This window comes from Stigmatopora argus, chromosome 1, assembly GCF_051989625.1.
Source record: "Stigmatopora argus isolate UIUO_Sarg chromosome 1, RoL_Sarg_1.0, whole genome shotgun sequence".
Lineage (NCBI taxonomy): Eukaryota > Metazoa > Chordata > Actinopteri > Syngnathiformes > Syngnathidae > Stigmatopora > Stigmatopora argus.
In genome coordinates, this window is record NC_135387.1 from 29,392,844 (window position 1) to 29,416,832 (window position 23,989).

General features: G+C 37.9%; 1 protein-coding gene across 2 annotated transcripts in view; it reads left to right on the forward strand.

Annotated features, from left to right (window-relative positions):
* The first annotated feature begins 22 nt into the window (after nucleotides 1–22).
* The window catches only part of noc2l (NOC2-like nucleolar associated transcriptional repressor), a 53,832-nt gene continuing 29,865 nt past the window's right edge, over nucleotides 23–23,989 (forward strand). For both annotated transcript variants that reach the window (XM_077615433.1, XM_077615424.1), the window contains exons 1-16: nucleotides 23–149; nucleotides 463–588; nucleotides 2,154–2,331; nucleotides 2,400–2,637; nucleotides 4,173–4,263; nucleotides 4,338–4,416; nucleotides 4,488–4,598; nucleotides 5,923–6,036; nucleotides 6,124–6,312; nucleotides 8,023–8,162; nucleotides 9,092–9,203; nucleotides 12,990–13,103; nucleotides 16,063–16,164; nucleotides 16,273–16,416; nucleotides 19,236–19,349; nucleotides 19,482–19,617. In XM_077615433.1, the coding sequence (XP_077471559.1) occupies nucleotides 136–149; nucleotides 463–588; nucleotides 2,154–2,331; nucleotides 2,400–2,637; nucleotides 4,173–4,263; nucleotides 4,338–4,416; nucleotides 4,488–4,598; nucleotides 5,923–6,036; nucleotides 6,124–6,312; nucleotides 8,023–8,162; nucleotides 9,092–9,203; nucleotides 12,990–13,103; nucleotides 16,063–16,164; nucleotides 16,273–16,416; nucleotides 19,236–19,349; nucleotides 19,482–19,617 (2,002 nt within the window). In that variant the 5' untranslated portion in view covers nucleotides 23–135. The remainder of the gene's footprint in view (nucleotides 150–462; nucleotides 589–2,153; nucleotides 2,332–2,399; nucleotides 2,638–4,172; nucleotides 4,264–4,337; nucleotides 4,417–4,487; nucleotides 4,599–5,922; nucleotides 6,037–6,123; nucleotides 6,313–8,022; nucleotides 8,163–9,091; nucleotides 9,204–12,989; nucleotides 13,104–16,062; nucleotides 16,165–16,272; nucleotides 16,417–19,235; nucleotides 19,350–19,481; nucleotides 19,618–23,989) is intronic.

Consider the following 23,989-nt stretch of genomic DNA (forward strand, 5'->3'; position numbering starts at 1 on the left):
ATATTAACTTATTTATAAATATTTTAATTTGTTTCCAATCTGCAGTGCAACAACACCGATTGCCTACGAAACATAGAGTTAATCGCGCTTGGAATTGTGGGAAATAGAGTTTCGGTGTCACACGTTGGATACAGCATGGCTGGCAAACGGTGCGTGATGATTCTTATTTTCTTTTCTAGAATTTGTGTATATATTGGCCGGATTGAGAACTCCTGCTTATCTTAAACACTCAATGTGATCATTTTTACTATTAAGTATCATATATTAGTAAGAGGCGACTACTTATAAGGCTGTAATTAGTAACTCTAAGGACGTACTTGCTAGCTATTGCTAACAACACGTTACATGAAATGTGCATATGCGCTGCGTATGAAATGTACAAAACCTGTAAACTTTTGATGACGGTTTTAAAAAATATATATATCCTCTACTTGACTTATGGAAATGTTGTCTTTGTTGTAGAAAACTCGAGGACCTCAGTCTGGACGAGTTCCTGCAATCAGGCTTTGATTCTGATGATGATGAAACTAAAGATGAACCGACCAAGCAAAATGGACTGAAGATAAACAACAAGAAACAACTCAAACAGTAATTCACCTTATTTTTTTCGTGTTCCCTTTTAGTAGTAATAATAAACTATATACAGAAAGTTGATGCAGAACTACCCGGATTGACAAGTGTTCATGAGAACAAATATTTAAACCATGTACATACATAACTACATGTATTGATGTCTCCTTTTAATGTGCCATCTCTTGATTTTTTTTACTTGTAAAAATTGAAAACTGATTGACCAAAACAAGTTTTCCCTGAAGGCTCAATGATGAAAAGATCTGTATTTGATGATATTTCATTCCATAAATTTGAGTGCCTGGCTGCAAGATCATAAAATTCCAAATTCGTTACATTATTTTGCTAAATAAATCAAAATAACATACCTTTTAAATTATAATTTTATTTAGTCTTGTGCTGCTTGAATCAGTCGCTTGTGAATAGCGTCACTGAAGCGCAATTACATTTGTTGTACCTTCACTGTCTTGATTTGGATTTTAATTCCGTAACTTTTTGGTCAAAGTATACACATAGAAAACATCTTGTTTAATTTTGAGCATGCTGTGGTATGTTAAAAAGATTGAATACATTTTTTTAAATATTTCTGTACCTGACTATATGATTTGCAATACAGTGGTACTTCGGCAATTTGAGATACGAGTAAAATTTCGGGCAAGTGTTTATCTTGAGATACGAGACAAATTTTGATATTCGAGCATACAGTGGACGCGAGAGGCTGCTCATAAGAACATCATGGCCACTGTCTTTCCTGTCGCAACTCCCTCGTGTAATGTCTCTACGAGCACTGGGCGAAGCCTTGCATTTTCTCAGTGTTTTTTTTTTTACCCGTTAGTCAGTGCGAATGGCGGAGCTTGTCCGCTAATACGAGAGGAGTATATACTACTTCTCGTTGGCAAGTGGTCGTGCGTTATCCTATTGTGAGGACATTTGTGTGCATCATTTTGGGAATATTTTGAAGGGAAGACAAAAGCAAACAACCCTCGATAGGTTGCATCTGAAAGTCAGTGTGGAGGCGGGGCAAATAGAGCCAACCCGGGAGAAGAAAGCTATCAAAATGTCAAGCAAAATTAGAATGAAGTTGAGTGTAAGGTTAGATTAACCTTATTTTTGAGTGTTTCGGCATCGTAATCCAAGTTCATTTAAATTTGTTTATGTTATGTTACGAGCGCGTTGCCGTGCAAAAAGTCTCTCCTAATTTTAATACTATTAAACATATTTTAGTACTATTAAACCACTAGTTATTTGTTACTTTGGTAATAGATGGCGAATTAGAACAAATCAAAATGTTTTTTCCAATCCAATATCCGGTTTTGGGTGTTTTTTTCAGAGGGATGGAATGAATTAATTAGTTTTTAGTTCATTTCTATGGGAAACGTTCCTTTGACTTACGAGTAATTTGACATACGAGCTCAGTCCCGGAACGAATTAAGCTCGTATCTCGAGGTACCACTGTATATTCTTGTATAAATTCGAATTTTTCCAACACTGTCAGTATATTTCAAAGCATGACATCCTAATTCTCATCGATTTCAATGTACACATCCCAACTTTATTATTAAATAATCCTTTATCTTCTTCAGGGATGAACTAAACCCGGCCAAAGCGTCCCATCATAAGGAGCAGCTGTCTCGATTAAAAGACAAAGATCCAGAGTTTTATCAATTCTTACAAGAAAATGACCAGAACCTCCTGAATTTCGACGACTCTGACAGCTCTGATGATGAAGACAAGTTCCACCGGCCTCCAACCACGCTGGAGGTAGGACCGCCATCGTGGATTTGCTAACGAGTCCGAATCCCCGTCGACAAAACCCCCTTTTCCCGTAGGAGGCCAGCGACGCAGAGGACGAAGACGACGAGCCTCTGACAGGGTCGAAGAAATCCAAGACGGCCGACCGCAGCATTAAAGTCACGGAAAAAATGATCCAAGGCTGGAAAGAGTCTCTTAAAAAGCAATGTTCAATGCGTCTCATCAGAGATATCACCCAAGCTTTCAAGGCTGCCGTTGCGACAACTAAGGGGGAAGGAGACATCCAATGCCGATACGTCGTGGCTGACAGCTCAGGTAGCGCTCAAAATTTCATACACGAACATTATCATGACACGAACATGGTTAACATTTGAGGTTTGGTTTGTTTGAATCCGGGGTGTCAGACTCGGGTTGGTTCGGGGGGCGCTTTAACGTCAACTTGATTTCACGTGGGCCGGACCATTTTAGATGTAATATTTAGATATTTTTTTATATAAATGGATTAAAAGAACTGGATTAAAATACCTGAATATTCAGTTTTTTTATAGATCTAAAACAATGTTTATTTTAGCTATTTTTTAAATAGATTTTACATAATGATTTTTAACTAAAAATACAGAAAAAAATGGATTAAAAATGACGATTATTGATTTAAAAGGGAGAAAATCAGGAAATTTAATATACATTGGACCATTTTAGATATAATATTTAGATTTTTTTTAAATAAATGGATTAAAAGAACTGGATTAAAAGTCCTTGTTTTTATAGATTTAAAACAATGTTTATTCTAGCTTTTTTTAAAATATATTTTTAGATTTTAAAAAGTGATTTTTGAACTAAAAACACAGAAAAAAATAATTAAAAAATGACAATTATTGATTTAAAAGGGGGAAAATCAGGAAATTTAATATACATCGGACCATTTTAGATATAATATTTAGATTTTTTAAAATAAATTGATTCAAATCCCTGAATATTCAGTTTTTTTTATAGATCTAAAACAATGTTTATTTTAGCTTTTTTTAAATATATTTTTAGATTTTACAGTATGATCTTTGAACTAAAAACACAGAAAAAATGATTAAAAATGACAATGATTGGTTTAAAAGGGGGGAAATCAGGAAATTTAATATACATCGGACCATTTTAGATATAATATTTAGATTGTTTTAATACATGGATTAAAAGACCTGAATGTTCCGTTTTTGTATAGATCTAAAACAATGTTTATTTTGGCTTTTTAAAATATATTTTTAGAATTTACAAAATTATTTTTGAACTAAAAACAACAAATGGATTAAAAAATGACAATGATTGATTTAAAAGAGGGAAAATCGGGAAATTTAATATACATCGGACCATTTTAGATATAATATTTAGATTTTTTTAATACATGGATTAAAAGACCTGAATATTCCGAAATTTCATTTTAATTTGATCCTAAAACAGAAAGTCGGCACTCATCATTTATTTTCCCGGGCCACACAAAGATGCGACGGGCCAGATTTGGCCCCCGGGCCGCCACTTTGACACATGTGCAATAGGTGAATAGCCGCAATGTAGCTACAGTCTTTTCATAGTGTTAACTTAATATTATTTAGACTTTTAAAACCCTCTGTCATTATATTTGATTCCTCTCTAGTGACCAGTGAAATTATCTCCAATTGTGACTTGACCATTTTCCCCATTTCATGTTGGAATTATTGTTCCTAACTTTATCGTATTTGGCGAATCCGCCATAGTCGATCCGCGAAGTTGTGAGGTTATTACTATAGTCCGATTTTAAAATATAACACAATAGCCAAAATAACAGTGGCTGTACACATTAATAATTATAACTCTCTCCACAGCGTTTAATTCCCTGGTCCTCTTCTGCATCCGAAACATTCACGGCGCCTTCCAGCAGATGCTCGAATTGAAGCCCAATAAGAACCAGAAAAAGTATCCACATTCGCCACTGACGTTTGACTGTCAAAATAAAATATTGATTTTCTTCTTTCGCTGTTGTTTTTTAGGCTGGTTCTCCCACAGACTAGTAAGAAATGGCAGAAGATGCAAACTGACATCAAGATGTATCTCAGCGGCGTCGTTCAGGTCCGTCTGTGTTCTGAAAAATGTCAAATTATTCCCGCGTTTCGTTTCTAACTCTAGCTCTTCTTCCACAGTTGTTATCCTGCTTAACGGAGCGCACGGTGATCAGCGCTGTCTTGCGGCATGCCAATACGCTCGCACCGTATTTTCTTTGTCTTCCTCAACCGTGTCGCCACTTGGTCAAGGTATGTTTGATCAAAATGGGATTTTCAAGGGCTCATACCGGTTTAAAAAAAGACGATTGACAATTTTATAAGGAGATAATTGAGGCTGATATACAGTCGGATCTCTACTTATGAAATTAATTGGTTCGTGAACTTTTTTTGTAAGTTGAACATTTCAGAAATTGTATGACGGGTACAGGTGATGTACAGTGGTACCTCGAGATATGAGCTTAATTCGTTCCGGGACTGAGTTCATATGTTGATTTATTCGTAACTCAAATGAAGGTTTCCCATAGAAATGAACTAAAAAACAAATTAATTCGTTCCAACCCTCTGAAAAAACACCCAAAACAGGATATTGGATTGGAGAAACATTTTTATTTGTTCTAATTCGCCATCTATTAACAAAGTAATAAATAAATAGTGGTTTATTAGTAGTAAAATGTGTTTATTACTAAAATTGGAGAGAAACTTTTTGCACGGCAACACGGTCGTAACATGACAAACAAATGTAAATGAACTTGGATTACGATGCAGACACACTCAAAAATAAATTTAATCTAACCTTACACTAAACTTAATTGCAATTTAAAACAAATTAATTTGTTCCAACCTTCTGAAAAACACCCAAAACAGGATATTAGATTGGAAAACATTTTTATTTGTTCTAATTTTCCATCTATTAACAAAATAACACATAACTAATGGTTTAATACTACTAAAATGTGTTTAATACTAAAATTAGAGAGAGACTTTTTGCACAGAAACGCGGTCGTAACATGACAAAAAAATAAGTTTAAAACTTAAACTTAATTCTAATTTTGTTTTAAATTTGTATACCTTTCTTCTCCCGGGTTGGCTCTATTTGCCCCGCCTCCACCCTGCCTTTCAGATGGAACCTATCGAGGGTTGTTTGCTTTTGTATTCCCCTTCAAAATATTCAGAAAATGATGCACACAAATGTCCTCACCATAAGATAACGCACGACCACCTGCCAACGAGAAGTAGTATATACTCCTCTCGTATTAGCGATCGATCCGCCATTCGCACTGACTAACGGGAAAAAAAAACAAATTTATGTGACCACTTATTCATGTTGGCTACTTACTAATGTTGACTACTTATTTATTTTTGACTTATTTGTTGAGTATTTATTCTCAAATTGCTCGTATGTCGGGGCATTCATATGTCAAGGTACCACTGTATTGACGTTTTTGTAACTTGGATCTTGTTTTCGTATCTTAAGGCACTTATTTCCATCACAAACCGTTTCATAACCTGAAAATGTTGTACCTAGAGGCATTTCCTCACAACTGTATGAATTGAGACCAATGCCTGTTTTCAGCAACTGATGAAGCAGTGGAGCACAGGAGAGGAGACCTGTCGAGTCTTTGCCTTTCTGACCCTCAACAAAATCTGCAGACACAAGCAAGAAACTTATCTGGCTCCCATTCTTAAGGTGGGGGACAAAAAAAACGTCACCGTGGTCATTTCTCTCGCCATGGATTGCCCGAAAGAAAAACGCACGCCTTTCTAATCCCCGCAGCAAATGTACATCGCCTACGTGAAAAACTGCAAGTTCACGTCTCCCAACGCGCTCCCCATGATTAACTTCATGCAGCGCACGCTCACCGAGATGTACGCCTTGGACACGCATGCCACTTACCAGCAAGCTTTCATCTACATCCGTCAGCTGGCCATCCATCTCAGGAACGCCATGACCATGAAGAAAAAGGTTGGTTTATCGTCATCTTAACGAGCTCAGGTAGACAGACTTCAAAAACCGGAGGAGGATATGAGATGTACCATATTTTCACGACTGTACGGGGCGTCATATTTTTAGCCACAGTGTCAATAACGAGTGATATTTCTGTATTTGACACACACAAAGGACGCACCGTTTTTAAAGACGCAGCCAGGCATGGCAAAACATACACCAGCTTAAACATACACGGTACACCCACACGCTAAAAACAGGAAGCAAAACTGAGTTGGGTTGTACTTTATTTAGCCATTTTACAATGTACTCACGTCATCATCACCCACAAATCCATCAAAGTCATCATTTTCTGTGTCCGAATTGAACAATTGTCCAAATGAGTCATCGAAAACGCTGGGTTTTATACGTTCGTCCAGGCGGCCACAATCCAATCCCAAATAATAGCTAGCTAGTAGCTAGCGTAATTTTTCCAAGGCTGCTTTCCATGCTTCGTCAAGCTGTGTTGATGTCGATGTATACAGGCCACAATCCATTGGGTGTATTGACAAAAGAACTACATATCCCAGCAGTCACTGCGCAGTCCTTTTTCTACGGGGAAAATAGTCGAGTCGGGCGGGGGCTGCTTGCCGTAGTTGTGAGAGCTGTAGAGGATGGTGTACCCTATCCACTGATTTATTTTATTTTATCGTGATAACAATTTTAGTATTGGTCCATCTATAAAGCGCACTGGATTATAAGGCGTCCTGTCTAGTTTGGAGAAAATTTAAGACTTTTATGTGCGCTTTATAGTCGTGAAAATACGGTAATCTCATTGATTTAGAGTGCAGAGGCATCGTATTTTCTCGCACATTAGTCGCATCCGCATATAAGCCGCACCCTTAAAATTGCCTTTAAATCGTTGAATTTTACAATTTCCCTCGTATAAAACCACCCTGGTTCATAATTTTCACCTCCATATTTTAATAGGGGAGTACAAATGTACTAACTACTGTATTTTCTCGCATACTAGCCGCATTCCGCGTATAAGCCGCACCCTTAAAACTGCCTTAAAATCGTTGAATCTTACAATTTCTCTCGTATAAGCCGCCCCCTGATTGACAATTTTCACCTCCATATTCGTGGTTTTAATAGGGAGTACAAACAATACTTTGAAGGGAAAATCTTAAGAAAACTCATCGCACGTGCTATTTCTGAGATACTTTATAAATCGTCTGCTGGATTGGACATTCCAAAAGGGTGTTGCCTGCACGCAGACAAATTCAAAAAGGAAGTCATGTGAGCAGTACAACCAGGAAGTGTGTCCGTAGCGGTCTAGTTTGTCATCCCTAGGTAATATGGCGGCACCCTGAGCGAGCAATGGCAGGTTTTTTTTCACGTTTTATGCAACGTGTGGTTTATTTTCTTTCTTGAATTTCATTAATAGACGTCAAAATAAACTTTGTTTAGCGTCTTATCTATTTCTCATTTCTCTATTTTGAAAGAAATGACCGTATCGGCCGCATTGTCTTGCGTTATGGCGTCATGGCGCCATGGCGTTAAGGGTGTCATAGTGTTTCGTCTTTGTCTCCTTGCAGTTTCGAGCATGTCAAGTCTAATTTATGCGCATATAAGCCGTGCCCTGGATTCAGTCATCATTTTTTGAGCGACAAATACGGCCTATATGCGAGAAAATACGGTACCTTTAAGTGTTATTTTTGGGTCTGCTTGACATCTTGCCTTTTTTAGGAGACATACCAGTCGGTGTACAACTGGCAGTACATCCACTGTCTAGGCCTGTGGTGCCGTGTCCTCAGTGCTTTGCATCCCAGTGAGGTCCTCCAGCCTCTCATCTATCCGCTCTGCCAAGTCATCATTGGTACTATCAAGTAAGGACTCTTTGTTATTGTGCTGATAAGATCCAATTGTATAGCTGAATGCCAAACATAAAAAAATCATATTTTGTAGCGGCTAAAGACAATTTTCAGATTTTTGTGAGCCTTTTTTCGAGTGGCATTGGCCAGCAGCGCTTAAAAAATTAAAGCTCAATTTTATCTAAATGATTTTTAAATAGTTTCCATTTTTCAATAGTTAATTCTTGCAAAGAAATGAAAAATAACGCAAACAGATCAGCTATTTTTTACGTTTTCTTTTAGCTAGCACACGTCTACACTGCTTGAAACAACTGATAACATGTCATTGAAAAGGAAGTGAGCACGCGACTTAATTTTATGAATTATTGGATGTTTTTTACGACGTCCAAAAATACACAAATTAATCTGAACATGATGTTTTGTTTCAAAATGAATTTTCACGATATTGCAAAAAATGGCGAGCCAAAAACGAAAACTTTCATCCTTTAAAAAAAGACATAGAATTTTTTCTCTCGTAGTTTTGATACAAAATACGAATTTAGTAGTTTGGTAAAGACCAAACTGTGGACGATTCAGATTATTTGGCAGCTCTGTAACTATTTATAACTTTATTTTTTCGTTTAAGTTGTTGGGGAAAAAATGCTTGATGTTTTTTTTATTTTATTTTTTTTATTTAGTGGTTTGGTAATAGCTGTTTTAGTAAACTACGAAAGATTCAGATTATTTGGCAGCTCTAACTAACATCTTTATTTTTTCCTGTAGGTTGTGGGGGGAAAAAATGCTTGATTTTTAAAAATTTTAATTTAGTGGTTTGGTAAAAAAAAAAAACTGGCGTAGTTAACTACAAAAGATTTGTCGTATTTGCCAGCTCTGCTCTATCTTTTCTTGCTCCGGTCTCTTTGACCACCAGCAGGTGGCGCCACTAATCTGTTGTTTCTCTCCAGGCTGGTCCCCACAGCCAGATATTATCCTCTGAGGATGCATTGTTGCCGAGCCCTCACTTTGCTATCCAGCAGCACAAATACATTTGTCCCAGTTCTCCCTTTCCTCACTGAGGTAAGACTCCATTGCTTTTCCTCCACAACCATGAACCAAAATTCCCACGTTTTCCATTTTTTTTCACCTTTAATGATGCTAAAACGTTTAGGTTTTTTTTTACACTCCTAGATAGGCAGACAGAAATAAGATACAATTGAGATGTCAGGATTGATTTTTAAAACCTGGATTTGGTCAGCCATTATTCAATCGTTTATATCAATCAAGTTCTGGCTATTCACACAGAGTTCGCAGGGGTGCTCGAGCCAATCCCAGCCAACATCGGGCAGTCGGCGGTAAAGCCACAGCCTGGGATTAGACCCCCTGATTTTAGAACTGTGAGGCAGACGTGCAAACCACTCACCCACAATGCCACAGGCAGCCATTAATAATTGTTTTTAATGGTTGATTTATCACCAATTAATTAGTTTTCTAATGAGTCGACACATCGGGTCCTCTGTGAATCCCGTTATTTATTCTTATCTAATTCAGGACTTTTCATTTTGTGCATTAGAATAGAAAGCTATTGGCTGAAAAAAAGTTGGAATTATTCTAAATTAGACTATTCACACGTAAGAAGCCCAAAATAGAGGATTTGGACAACTATTTAGGTCCAAACTGTTTCCAATCGACTACATACCTGGCAACCTCGGCCAATTGCTCCCCTTAATAATGATTACAATTCCCCTTATTAAGCGATTAAAAAAACGTACAAGTGAGTATTTTTTTCTCTTTTTCAATGGCATATCTGGCAACCTTGGCCAATTGCTCCCCTTATTAATGATTACAATTCCCCTTATTAAGCGATTTAAAAAAATGTACACAAGTATTTTTTCTCTTTTTCAATGGCATATCTGGCAACCTCAGCCAATTGCTCCCCTTATTAATGATTACAATTCCCCTTATTAAGCGATTAAAAAAAACGTACAAGTGAGTATTTTTTTCTCTTCTTCAATGGCATATCTGGCAACCTCGGTCAATTGCTCCCCTTATTAATGATTACAATTCCCCTTATTAAGCGATTAAAAAAAAAAAACGTACGAGTATTTTTTTCTCTTCTTCAATGGCATATCTGGCAACCTCGGTCAATTGCTCCCCTTATTAATGATTACAATTCCCCTTATTAAGCGATTAAAAAAACGTACAAGTGAGTATTTTTTTCTCTTCTATGGCATATCTGGCAACCTCGGCCAATTGCTCCCCTTATTAATGATTACAATTCCCCTTATTAAGCGATTAAAAAACATACAAGTGAGTATTTATTTCTCTTTTTCAATGGCATATCTGGCAACCTTGGCCAATTGCTCCCCTTATTAATGATTACAATTCCCCTTATTAAGCGATTAAAAAACGTACGAGTATTTTTTCTCTTCAATGGCATATCTGGCAACCTCGGTCAATTGCTCCCCTTATTAATGACTGCAATTCCCCTTATTAAGCCATAAAAAACATACAAATGTACGCGGCACATATTTACTCACATAGGGTGCACTTAAAAGTCTCAATTTTTTATCTAATGTGGACGGCGTGCCCAATCAGTGAGTGCAGTACATTCAACATTCTGTAGATGTCACTGTATGACGCTGACAACTTGACTGTCTGGGTACATTGCTTGCTGACACGCTATATTTATATAGGGAAAAGGCATGCCTAAAGCCTGACAATATTAGAAGTCGACGATGACGTCTGCTACCGGTGACCGAGACGATCCGGATTAGAGCTAAAATTGCTAAAACGAGATCGTTTTTCCCAAAAAATGTACTTGATAAACATTTTACAATAGTTGTTGTATGGCGTACACAATTTGAAATGATCAAAATACGGGAAAAACGTATACGTTGCCAGGTATATGACCATCAAAGGACACTCGTTGCCAATCTGATATTCGGACGGTCTCGATAAATCTATTAACCGTGGCCGCCCGAGTGGAAAACCGCCAACAAATGTAGTTTCCGTCCTGCTTTTCCGCCTCCGCCAACAAACGAGAGCTGTGTGGCCTCGTCAAATTTAACGTCACCGCCGATAAACCGCTTCTCGGAATCAGGTGCGCCGTGCGTGTGTGTGTTTGTGAGAGTGTTTTCGACTGTCGGCACCAATGGGAACGCTCTTTGTGTGTGGGTTTATGCGTGCATCAGTTTGACACAAGCGATAAAGTCACGGTTGCGGTTCGCGCTGGGGTCTGAACACGCTGTGCGGGCCACATCCTGTCTCCCTTTGCCCTCTCCGCAGCCCCCCCCCCCATCTTAACCGTCCGTTCACCCGCGTTTAAGCCGTGCCCCATTTAGCCAACCCAAGATAAAAACAAGGTTGTTTTTTTTTTCTTTTTTTTCTCTCCCCTTTTTCGTTCGCCCTCTTTCTTATAAAAGGTACGCAAGGTAGTCGGCTCCTGAATTAATTAAAGCAGTAGCGGCTTCTCATTTTTTTGCCGCTCCATTAGAAAGGGAGGTTTTAAGTTGGAGCTTTTTGAGCAGTGTGCGTGCGTGTGTTGTCCCACTTCCCCACAAGCCCCCCCAAAACCCACCCCACACCCACCCAGACCGCCGCCACATCCTCTGTTTATAGAGACAGCAACGGCCAGCGACGCCGCTCTGCCTCGCACACACTGAGCGCATTAACGACCACACAGGCGCACGGAACCACACAACGATAAGCGGGTGTCAGAAATAGCTTCAAACGCGCACACGCGGCGTATTTTCGCCACGAGCGGGAAGCCAAAGCATGTGGACCGACAGACCGACCGAATGACGGTCGGCGCTTTTTTGGCTGGAATGTTCTGTCCCAGGCTAAGAATGTCCCACATGACCGTTGTAGAAAGAATAATGAGAGACGGGGGAAGAAAGGCGCATTAACGCCTTCAGTTTAGCGATTTAAAAGTTGACACTTTAAACTTTCAACTTTTTTTGTCATCCGTAACCCTTTAGCGTCTTTTTTTGTATATTATCTTTTAAATATGTACTTTTAGAATCCTTCAATTATATATATATATATATATATATATATATATATATATATATATATATATATATATATATATATGTATTTATATTTTTTTTATCATTATAAATACAATGTTAATCAAGGCTCAAATTTTACTTATATGCTTTTAGAATCCTTTGTTTTTATTTTATTTGTATATATTTTTGATCACTATAAATACATTTAATACAATGGTAGTAAAGTGTAAAATTTTAGTTATGTACTTTTAGAATCCTTCATAATTTCTTTTTTTTTATCATTATAAAATCATTTGTACAATTAATACAATGTTAATTAAGTCTAAAACTTTACTTATGTACTTTTATAATCCTTTATATTTTATTTGTATATATTTTTGATCACTATAAATACATTTAAAACAATGTTAGTAAAGTGTAAAATTTTAGTTATGTACTTTTAGAATTCTTCATAATTATTATAATTATTTTTTTATCATTATTAATACATTTGTGCAATTAATTCAATATTAATCAAGTCTAAAATTCTACTTATGTACTTTTAGAATCCTTCATAATTATTTTAATATATTTTTGATCATTATAAATACATTTATACAATTAATACAGTGTTAAAGTCTAAAAATTTTACTTATGTACTTTTTGAATCCTTCATAATTATTTTAATATATTTTATCTTTATGAACACATTATACAATTAATAGTGTTAATAAAGTCTAAAATCTTATGTATATACTTTAAGAATCCTTCATAGTTTTTTTTGTTTTTCTTTTAGAATCCTTCATAATTATTTTTATATATAAACACATGCCTTACATGTCTCACATGTCCGTGTTGACAATTTCCTTCTCAGGTTTTGGAGCAAGTGGACTTCAACAAAAAACCAGGCCGAATTAGCAACAAACCAATCAATTTTGCCGTCATCTTGAAGCTCAACAAAATCAACCTGTTGGAGAAAGCATACAAGGTATTTATTAATCACAAAAAATAATCCGCAATAACAACTTAGCCACTCTTGATAAAATCTACAGAAACATCAGGACAAATCCATAGCTCAAAACTCGAACTTGATTGATTAATGAATGTTTATACAGTGGTACCTCGACATACGAGCAATTTGAGATACGAGTAAAAGTTTAAGCAAATATTTATCTTGAGATACAAGACACATTTTGATATACCATAACATCATGGGCACTGTCTTTCTGGTCACAACTCCCTTGTGTAATATCTCTACGAGCACTGGGTGGAGCCTTGCATTTTTTTTCAGTGTTTTTTTTTCCATTAGTCAGTGCGAATGGCGGAGCTTGTTCGCTAATACGAGAGGAGTATATACTACTTCTCGTTGGCGAGTGGCCGTGCGTTATCCTATTGTGAGGACATTTGTGTGCATCATTTTGGGAATATTTTGAAGGGAAGACAAAAGCAAACAACCCTCGATAGGTTGCATCTGAAATTCAGGGTGGAGGCGGGGCTAATAGAGCCAACCCGGGAGAAAAAAGGTATCAAAATGTCAAACAAAATTACAATTAAGTTTAGTGTAAGGTTAGATTCAACTTATTTTTGAGTGTGTCTGCATCGTAATCCAAGTTCATTTAAATTTGTTTGTTATGTTACGAGCGTGTTGCCGTGCAAAAAGTCCCTCTCACTCCCCTCCGCGAAATCTGTCTAATTATAGTACTATTAAACACATTTGAGTACTATTAAACCACTAGTTATTTGTTACTTTGTTAATAGATGGCCAATTAGAACAAATGCAAATGTTTTTTTCCAATCCAATATCCTGTTTTTCGTGTTTTTTCCGTGTGCGGTCGATTGGTCGCCGGTCTTTTGGTCACCCCGACCGCGACAACGGTCGACCAAAAGACCGGCGACAAAACAAGGTAAAACAATACGGTCTACGCATCAATGAAAGCCAACAATGGCCATGAGCAGTTTCACTGAGCTGACGTGTGAGTGTAGAAGAGTTTGTATGTACATGCGTTGTCCCTTTAAGAAGCTACGTCAGTCCGGGTCTTAACAAGTTCTCCAACAAAAAACAATAAAAGTCCAGGAAATTTGGAGCTTTTCTTTAGCCTAATAATTACTAGGGTATTAAGTATGACTAAATAGTCATTCGGAGTTTGTATTTAGGGAATTTGAGCAACCATTTAAATGGTAATTATCAATAACCTTCCGGGCGACCAAAACACCGGCGACCAATCGACCGTGTACCGTTTTTTCAGAGGGTTGGAACGAATTAATTTGTTTTGAGTTCATTTCTATGGGAACCGTTCGTTTGAGTTACGAGAAAATCGACATATGAGCTCAGTCCCGGAATGAATTAAGGTCGTATATCGAGGTACCACTGTAGTTGTCAAATGTCAAACATTTGAACTGATTTTAAATGATTGCAAGCCGATCCAATGAGCAATTCGGGCGTCGGCTGATGTTGTTTTCACGTTAGACACCTGACACTTTGCGTCAAGTCCGCGTCTATGCACCCTCAAGGGGATTGAGTCCTCAAAGCTCTCCTTCCAAGCCTTTAAAACTGTCTCTAAGTCACCACGCTCCGCGCCGCAGCACAGAGGATTGCAGCACGGCATGCTGGGATTATTCCCCACGTGGTTTGGAATGGCCCCCTTTCCCTCGTACTCGGCACACACTCCCGAAAATCTGCCGTCTTTTCCGGAATCATCCTGCATAAACCCTGACAAAAGTGTTTAATAAATGTTGATTGGATTTTCAAACATAGCGCATTGTACGGACTATAAAGATGGAAATTAGCCCTTGGCTTCAATCTTACATATTTACATATATATGTGATCATTAACATGAATAGTAAATGTTCATTAATATGTGCTGTCCCTTATTACCGTATTTACTCGCATATAAGTTGACCCCGCACACCCTTAAAATTGCCCTAAAATCGTTGAATTTTACAATTTCTCACGTATAAGCCGCATCTTGATTGACAATTTTCACCTCCATAGTCATTGTTTTAATAGGGAGTACAAATGTGTTACTTTGAAGGAAAAATCTTTAGAAAAATCATCGCTCGTGGTATTTCTGAGATACTTTATGAATCAAAAGACATTATTAGGGTCAATATCATTTAATTCATGCAGTAATGCTTGTTTTCTTACTGCAAAACAGAAAATAACCAACAGATTGTATATGTTACTTTGCCGACATCTACTGCCGAAAGCGTATAGCAAGTCTTGTGCGCATATAAGCCGTACCCTTCATTCAGTCATTTTTTTTAGTTCCAAATGCGGCTCATATGCGAGAAAATACGGTAAATAAATCAAGCTCAAACTTGGTAAATGTTACTTTGCCGACATCTAATGCTGAAAGCATATAGCAAGTCTTGTGCGCATATAAGCCGTACCCTTCATTCAGTCATCATTTTTTAAAAATACGAATGCGGCTTATATGCGAGAAAATACGGTAAATAAATCAAGCTCAAACTTAGTAAATGTTACTTTGCCGATATCTACTGCTGAAAGCGTATAGCAAGTCTAATTTGTGCGCATATAAGCCGCACCCTTGATTCAGTCATCATTTTTTTGTTACAAATGCGGCTTATATGCGAGAAATACGGTAAATAAATCAAGCTCAAACTTAGTAAATGTTACTTTGCTCACATCTACAGCTGAAAGCGTATAGCAAGTCTTGTGCGCATATAAGCCGTACCCTTGATTCAGTCATTGTTTTTTTTAGTTCCAAATGCGGCTTACATGCGAGAAAATACAGTAAATAAATCAAACTCAAACTTAGTAAATGTTACTTTGCCGACATCTACTGCCGAAAGCGTATGGCAAGTCTTGTGCGCATATAAGCCATACCCTTGATTCAGTCATTTTTTTTAGTTACAAATGTGGCTTATATGCAAGAAAATACGGTAAATGCATCAAACTTATTTTTTCCCTCCGACTCCCTTTTAGGATGGCTTGATCGACCAACTCTACGACCTAATGCTGGAGCATTTCCAAACTCAGTCCAGCTCCATCGGCTTCCCTGAGCTCGCCCTTCCCACCATAATTCAGGTACTTCACTTTCCTAATTGTTTCTTGGCGCCGCCTCTCATCCGGAACGGTCGCCGACGGACGCCGTAAACGTTGCGCTCCTCAAACCGACCCCCGTTCCCCGTTTAGCTGAAAGCCTTCCTGAAAGAATGCAAAGTGGCCAATTACTGCAAGCCGATACGCCAGCTGCTCGAGAAGGTGCAGGAAAACGGCGACTACATCACGGCGAAACGACTGAGCGTCACCTTCGGAGTGGCTGACACCAACGCTGTGGTGAGTGGGTACCGGGGGGAGGGGCTACAAATTGGCAGTATTAATATTCACCCCTAACATTTTGCCGTGTGGAATTTGCACGGGTAAACTTTGTCCAAAAGAAACACGGAATTAGTGTGTAGTTTACCCCTATGAATAGAATACAAAAAAATTAAAAATCTTTATTGAACATGATTGAATTACATTAAAGCACAGGTGTCAAAGGGGCGGCCCGGGGGCCAAATCGGGCCCGCCGCATCATTTTGTGTGGCCCGGGAAAGTAAATCATGAGTGCTGCCTTTCTGTTTTAGGATCAAATTAAAATGAAGAGTATAGATGTATATTAAATTTCCTGATTTTCCCCCTTTTAAATCAATAATTGTCATTTTTTAATCCATTTTTTCTGTGTTTTTAGTTCAAAAATCATTTTGTCAAATCTAAAAATATATTTAAAATACAGCTAAAATAAACATTGGTTTAAATCTATAAAAAAACTGAATATTCAGGGACTTTAATCCAGTTCAAATTCAGGTTACGAAACATCTTCTGGAACCAATTATTTTCTTAAGTAGATGTAACACTACATTGGTTTATCATGGTATGAAATTCCTTTATCTTAGAACCTTCTAGTGCACAGGTGTCAAAGTGGCGGCCTGGGGGCCAAATCTGGCCCGCCGCATCATTTTGTGTGGCCCGGGAAAGTCAATCATGAGTGGTGACTTTCTTTTTTAGGATCAAATTAAAATGAAGAGTATAGATGTATATTAAATTTCAGTTTTTTTTCCCACGACAACGCACTCGGAAACGGAACAAACAATTTTAAATGAACTTGGATTAATATATACAGACACTCAAACATACGTTTAATGTAACTTTACACAAAACTGAATTCTAATTTTGTTTTAATCTTTTTTTAAACCTTCGTTCTGGCCGGGTTAGCTCTTTGCCACGCCTCCACCCTCACGTTCGCTATCGATGGGCTGTTTGCTGTTGTCTTCCCTTCAAAATATTCTGAAAATGATGCACACAGATGTCCTCACAATAGGATAACGTACGACCACTTGCCAACGAGAAGTAGTCTTGAATGAGCGATCGCGGGAGCTAACAGACTAAGGAAGGAATAACAGCCTACCCACGTATTGATTGTGGGTAATGAAGTTTTATTCTGAGAAAGGGTGCCATTGGCTATCGGTGTTGTGTGCACGAGTATACTTCATTACCCAGAAAGCCCTCTTTTTGCCCACGCATGCGAGTTGTGCGTTTCCTGGTCCATTTGTAGGCGAAAGAAACCGTTCAGTGCTCGTAGATATCTGTTATACACGAAAGAGATGCGTCAAAAAAGGACAGTGCGCTACAATGATAAACAGCCTCTCATGTCATGGCCACCTGGCTTGGTCGCATCTCGAAATTTTGATCGTATCGCGGGCGAATTATTCGATCGAAATTTTTGTCGTACCACGAGCGGATCGTAGGTCGAGGTACCACTGTATTTTGTATCAAGTATCATGTTCAAACCATATATCGTGCAGGTCTAGTTCAGAGTAACACGTTTTCTAGTTTTAGATACCGCGATACTGGATAAGATAGGATGTCACGTAATCATCAATCCGTCCATTTGTGACACTCCCTCAGATCCCAACTTTTACAACCTCATCCGTCTGGTCCAAATCAGGGAAAAGATGGGTTTTAGTGATTATAGGCGGTTGAGGCAATAAGATGTGCAAACACGAGCGCACTAGACAAACAGACAGCTCGGCTCCTGCCGAGATCTCGCCGGCGCCGCTACCGCCGCCGCCGCCACGGCTGTCTCAATGGATGTTGTCACCATGGCATCCGCTTCCTGGCAGCAGAGCCGCGGCGGCGGAGGTGTCCCCGCGGGCGAGAGAGGAAAGGGGACGTCACCCCGCCGCTGTGCAAAAGGCCAGGGACCCCTCCTGGCCACGAAGCAGCCCACCCGGATTATCTAATTGTCAGCAACAAAGGCAAATGAACAAATGCATGGCATTAGCACGTTGCAAAATACCGCCATTTATTTATCATTTGATTTCATTCAGTTCAAGGACATTCTGTCCATTTAGCCCTTTCGTGGACAAATGACTTTTTCCTTAACTGTTTTTATTGTGCAAATATAGGATAGGGGTTTCAAATCTGTGGGCCAATTGTGGTCCCCGGATGATTTTATTGTGGCTGTCATTTGATGAGTTTAAGAGCAATAACCAAACGATCTAATATTTAATGAAATGAATCGATTAATTGGATGATTGATATTGAGGGGGGTAGAATATGGGACAGGTGTCTCTAACCTGCGGGCTGAGGGCCAATTGCGGTCCTGGGAATTTTTTTGGTGGCCCTCTTTTGGTATGAGTTTAAGAGCAATAACAAGCAAAATATATCATTTTAAATCAATTGAATCAGTTAATTGGATAATCCAATTTGAATGGGGTAAAAAATGGGACAAGGGTCTCAAACCTGCGGGCTGGGGGCCAGTTGTGGTCCGGAGAGAATATTTTTTGTGGCCCTCAGTTGATGAGATAAGAGCAATAACCAAATTATATCATTTTAAATCAAATGAATCAGTTAATTGAATGATCCAATTTGAAGGATTTTTTTTAAATACACAAATTAGAGAAAAGGCTGTGAGTATTAAAAATACATCTAATTCCATATGCATACACCAGTCATTTTCCAAACATTAAATTAAAAAAATGAATTGAATAAAGAGATAAATTCAAGTAATGGTGGGCTTGAGTGTGTTTTGCCTTGGGATTTTATTTTTTTTATGTCTCGATAGGAAGTTTTGTTTACCTGGTGGTCTAATTTTGATTTTTATCCCACTTCAGGTGGCCTGGGAGAAAGTCATTCAGAAAGAAGGAACTCCTCTCAGTAAATTCTACAGCCAATGGAAGAAATTGAGAGAAAAGGAGATTCAGTTGGAGATATCTGGCAAAGAAAGGGTAATTAGACAAGCAAAAATAAATGAATTTGTGCTTTTATGACTGGCAGCCTTTGCCATGAGTAATCAAAATCAAACACCGTTTTGGGAAAAAAATGTGCAAAAAAATAATACTCTTTTCTGTTTTGTAAAGATGGAGGATCTAGATTTGCCAGAGATTAAACGCAAAAAGCTTCAGGAGAAGAAAGCCGAAGACAAAAAGGAGTTTAAAGGTTTGTTTGAAAGCGACTCTGACGATGACGACAACGACATCGGAATCAAAATCAAAGGTAAGGCCTTCGCCAAATTGGTAAAACAAAACTTAAAACCATCCGTCTTTCTTTTTGGGGTGTCAAACATTGCATTTTTTAGTACAGTAATACCTCAACATTTCACGCTTCAACTTTTGCGGGTTCACTACATTGTGGATTTAATTTTTTTAAGTTCATAAAAAAATGAAAATCCATGCTAAAATTGGTAACCAGAAGCCATTCTTGCTACACTGAAGAAGTTTATATATGTATATTTTTTTAATAGGGGTGACCCTACTTCAATTTTTATTTTTTTATTTTTATTTTAAATCGGGGTGACCCTACTTCACATTTTTTTTGTATTTATTTTATTTTAAATAGGGGTGACCCTACTTCAAATTTTTATTTTTATTTTTATTTATTTTATTTTAAATAGGGGTGACCCTACTTCAATTTTTTTCATTTTTTTTTCATTTATTTTATTTTAAATAGGGGTGACCCTACTTTGCGATTTTTCAATTATCGCGGCCATGTTTGGTCCACATTAACCGCAATAATCGAGGTATTACTGTATTGCTTATTTTAGGTTCTAATTTGCTACGCCTTGTCTAAAATCAGTTGTCTCACAAGTTTTCATTCATATCTTGTTTTGTTAGTGTTTTATTGATTTGACTTTACATTAGCTAAAAGGGTTAATATTTGTACATTAATAGATGTTAATGCTTCAAACAAGAAAAATAATGCATACCTTGTCAACCTGCCAATTGCTCCCCTTATTATGATTGCAATTCCCCTTATTAAGTGATAATAAACTGTACAAATGCCACCCGGCACATATTTACTCACATAGGGCGCACTTAAAAGTCGAAAATTTTCTCCAAAGTGGACGGGGCGCCCAATCAGTTGGTGCGCCTTGTGTATGCAGTAAATTCTAAATGCTGTAGATGTCGCTGTATGACGCTGACAGTTTGACTGTCTGGGTACATTGCTTGCTGACGCACTATATATTTATATAGTGAAATGGCGGACATGATTCACATATCATGCTTAAAGTATGACAATATTAGCAGTCGACGATGGCGTTTTCATCTGCTACCAGTGACCGAGACGATCCGAAATAGAGCCAAAATGGGTAAAACGAACGTTTTTTGCAAAAAAATGCACTTAAAAAAATCCCGTACAAAAGTTGTTATACACCATACACAATTTGAAATGATCAAAAAACGTACACTATACGGGTATAACGTATAAATTGACAGGTATGTAGACATGTACATGGTTATGGTAATAATGCACATGTGTGAAAGTGGCGGCCCGGGGGCCAAAACTGGCCCGCCGCATCATTTTGTGTGGCCCGGAAAAGTAAATCATGAGTGCCGACTTTCTGTTTTAGGATCAAATTAAAATGAAGCGTATAGATGTATATTACATTTCCAGATTTTCCCCCTTTTAAATCAATAATTGTCATTTTTGAATCCATTTTTTTCTGTGTTTTTAGTTCAAAAATCATTTTGTAAAATCTAAAAATATATTAAAAAAGCTAAAATCAACATTGTTTTAGATCTATAAAAACCGGAATATTCAGGGCTTTTAATCCAGTTCTTTTAATCCATGTATTAAAAAAAATCTAAATATTATATCTAAAATGGTCCGGCCCACATGAAATTGAGTTGACGTTAAAGCGGCCCGCGAACCAACCCGATTCTGACACCCTTGTAATAATGCTTTTGAGATGCTAATTAATTGTTTTGTCTTATCTAAAGTGAGTTAACTCACAATTGTTAATTCATATCTTTTGTTAGGGTTTTATTGATTCAATACATGAGCTATACTCCTCTCGTATTAGCGATTGCTCCACCATTCGCACTAACTAACGGGAAAAAAACACTGAAAAAATGCAACGCTCCGCCCAGTGCTCGTAGAGACATAAATGATATTTTTTTACACTAGTACTTGTTAATGCTTAAAACAAGAAAAATAATGTGGTCTGAAAAAAATGAGGACATTTGCTGTTTGATGGTGTTTTATTTTATTGTAATTGTAGTGGAAATTGGTAGTCCAGAAATACGTTTTTTCATTGATAAGTCAGGTGGATAAACAGCCTTCACACCGATTGGACAATTTAGTTTTCACTTAAATTAACATGGAAGCGCAGAAAAACACAAAAATAGCTTTCCCTTATTTTTTGGGGTAAATTTTGATGAACTTAACGTCATAAATAAGAGGTATTGTCTTTATCAAAATAGGTTTAAAATGCAAATATAGCAAGAAATGTCATTAAATGCCTCAACGTAAATGACAATCAATTTAAAGTCATCGTCGATGTATTCTCCCCATTAGCCTCTGGAGGGCGGTGTTTAGCTACATCTTGTCCATCACGTTCTTTTTTCCATGCACTCTTGTTTTTTAACCTTTTATTTTTAAATCCATCTTACTTTTTTTAAGTGAATTAACCTTTCAATAGTGACATTAAAATGCGAATGAATGTCATCACATCGTATTCCTTTGGTATTTTCTACCTTGTCCTTTTTGCCACCGTCGTCCATCTTTACTCAAAAGACACGTCCACAAAAGTTTGGTCGCCGGGTAAAAAGAGGACTAGGCGGCAGATTTTTTTTTTGTTTTTTTTGGGGGGTGCTTCTTAATTCATCTGGACTTGATTGTTGGGAGAGTCCCCACAAACCCACGTGCAGCCGTCCCCCCCTTTTGGTTGCTCTTTCCTGCGCCCAGTACAAACACAAACTGACCTCCGTCGACAGGAAGTACGGGCCGGGCTCCCCGCGGGAGTTCCTAATTCAAACCAGACCAGTGGAACAGCCAGAGGTGGCGGCTTCCTCTCTTGCTTTCTTTGGCGAGCTCGCACAGCCGCACACGCACAGATGACGGCACATGAATACAAAGCCCGTTGTCCGAATTTTTTTTTTTTTTTTTTTTTTTTTTTAGCCGCCGCCGGGAGCTTCTTTGTTGACGCGCACGGCACTGGAACGCAAAGGAGTGGCTAATGATGTTTTGTGTGTGTGTGGATGGGGAGAGAGGTCATTTTGGGGCAACTTTAAAAAGTAGAGTTAAACCCATACCATTTTTTTTTTTAGTTTTGCTCGCTATTCAATACGTGGCTGTGTTGTATCGGCCTATGCTGTTGTAAATACAGTGGTACCTCGAGATATGAGCGTAATTCGATCCGGGACTGAGCTCGTATGTTGATTTTCTCGTAACTCAAGCGAATGTTTCCCATAGAAATGAACTAAAAACAGATTAATTCGTTCTAACCCTCTGAAAAAACACCAAAACCCTTAATTGGTGGCCATTTGTATACCACTGTATACAAAGACAGTGGTACCTTGAGATACAAGTTTAATTCGTTCTGGGACTGAGCTCGTATGTCGATTTTATCGTAACTCAAATGAATGTTTGCCATAGAAATGAACTAAAAAACAGATTAATTCGTTCTAACCCCTCTGAAAAAACACCAAAAACAGGATATTGGATTGGAAAAACATTTTTATTTGTTCTAATTCGCCATCTAAGTAACAGATAACTAGTGGTTTACTAGTATACTAAAATGTGTTTAATAGTACTAAAATTAGAGAGAGACTTTTTGCACGGCAACACGCTCGTAACAAACAAATTTAAATGAACTTGGATTACTATGCGGACACTCAAAAATACGTTGAATCTAACCTTACACTAAATTTAATTCTTATTTTGTTTTAAATTTTGATACCTTTTTTGGCTCTATTGGCCCCGCCTCCACCCTGACTTTCAGATGCAACCTATCGAGGGTTGTTTGCTTTTGCGTTCCCTTCAAAATATTCAGAAAATGATGCACACAAATGTCCTCACAATAGGATAACACGCGACCACTTGCCAACGAGAAGTAGTATATACTCCTCTCGTATTAGCGAACAAGCTCCGCCATTCGCACTGACTAATGGAAGAAAAACACTGAAAAAATGCAACGCTCCGCCTAGTGGTTGTAGAGACATTACACGAGGGAGTTGACGGGATGGACAGTGGCCATGATGTTGTTATGAGCAGTCCACGGTATGCTCGTATATCAAAAATTGTCTCGTATCTCAAGATAAATATTTACCCGAAATTTTACTCGTATCTCAAATTGCTCCTATGTCGAGGTACCACTGTACTATAAACTAGCAAAAATATATCCAGATTAAAAACACTTCCCCCCGCCTCAAAACACCACAGGACTTATTTTTCCACATTTTTTCCACCAAAAATCTTTCGCCCGCCATCTTGCACTTGCAACCTAAACATCTTGCATTATTCCGCACTATTCCCGCTACCCATACCTGTATTTTTGTTAGCGCCCTCTCGATACAAGCGTCACTATCCGTGTAGCGCTACTTAAAAGTAGCGCTTTTAATAGTGCGAGTGTGAGAAAGACACACAT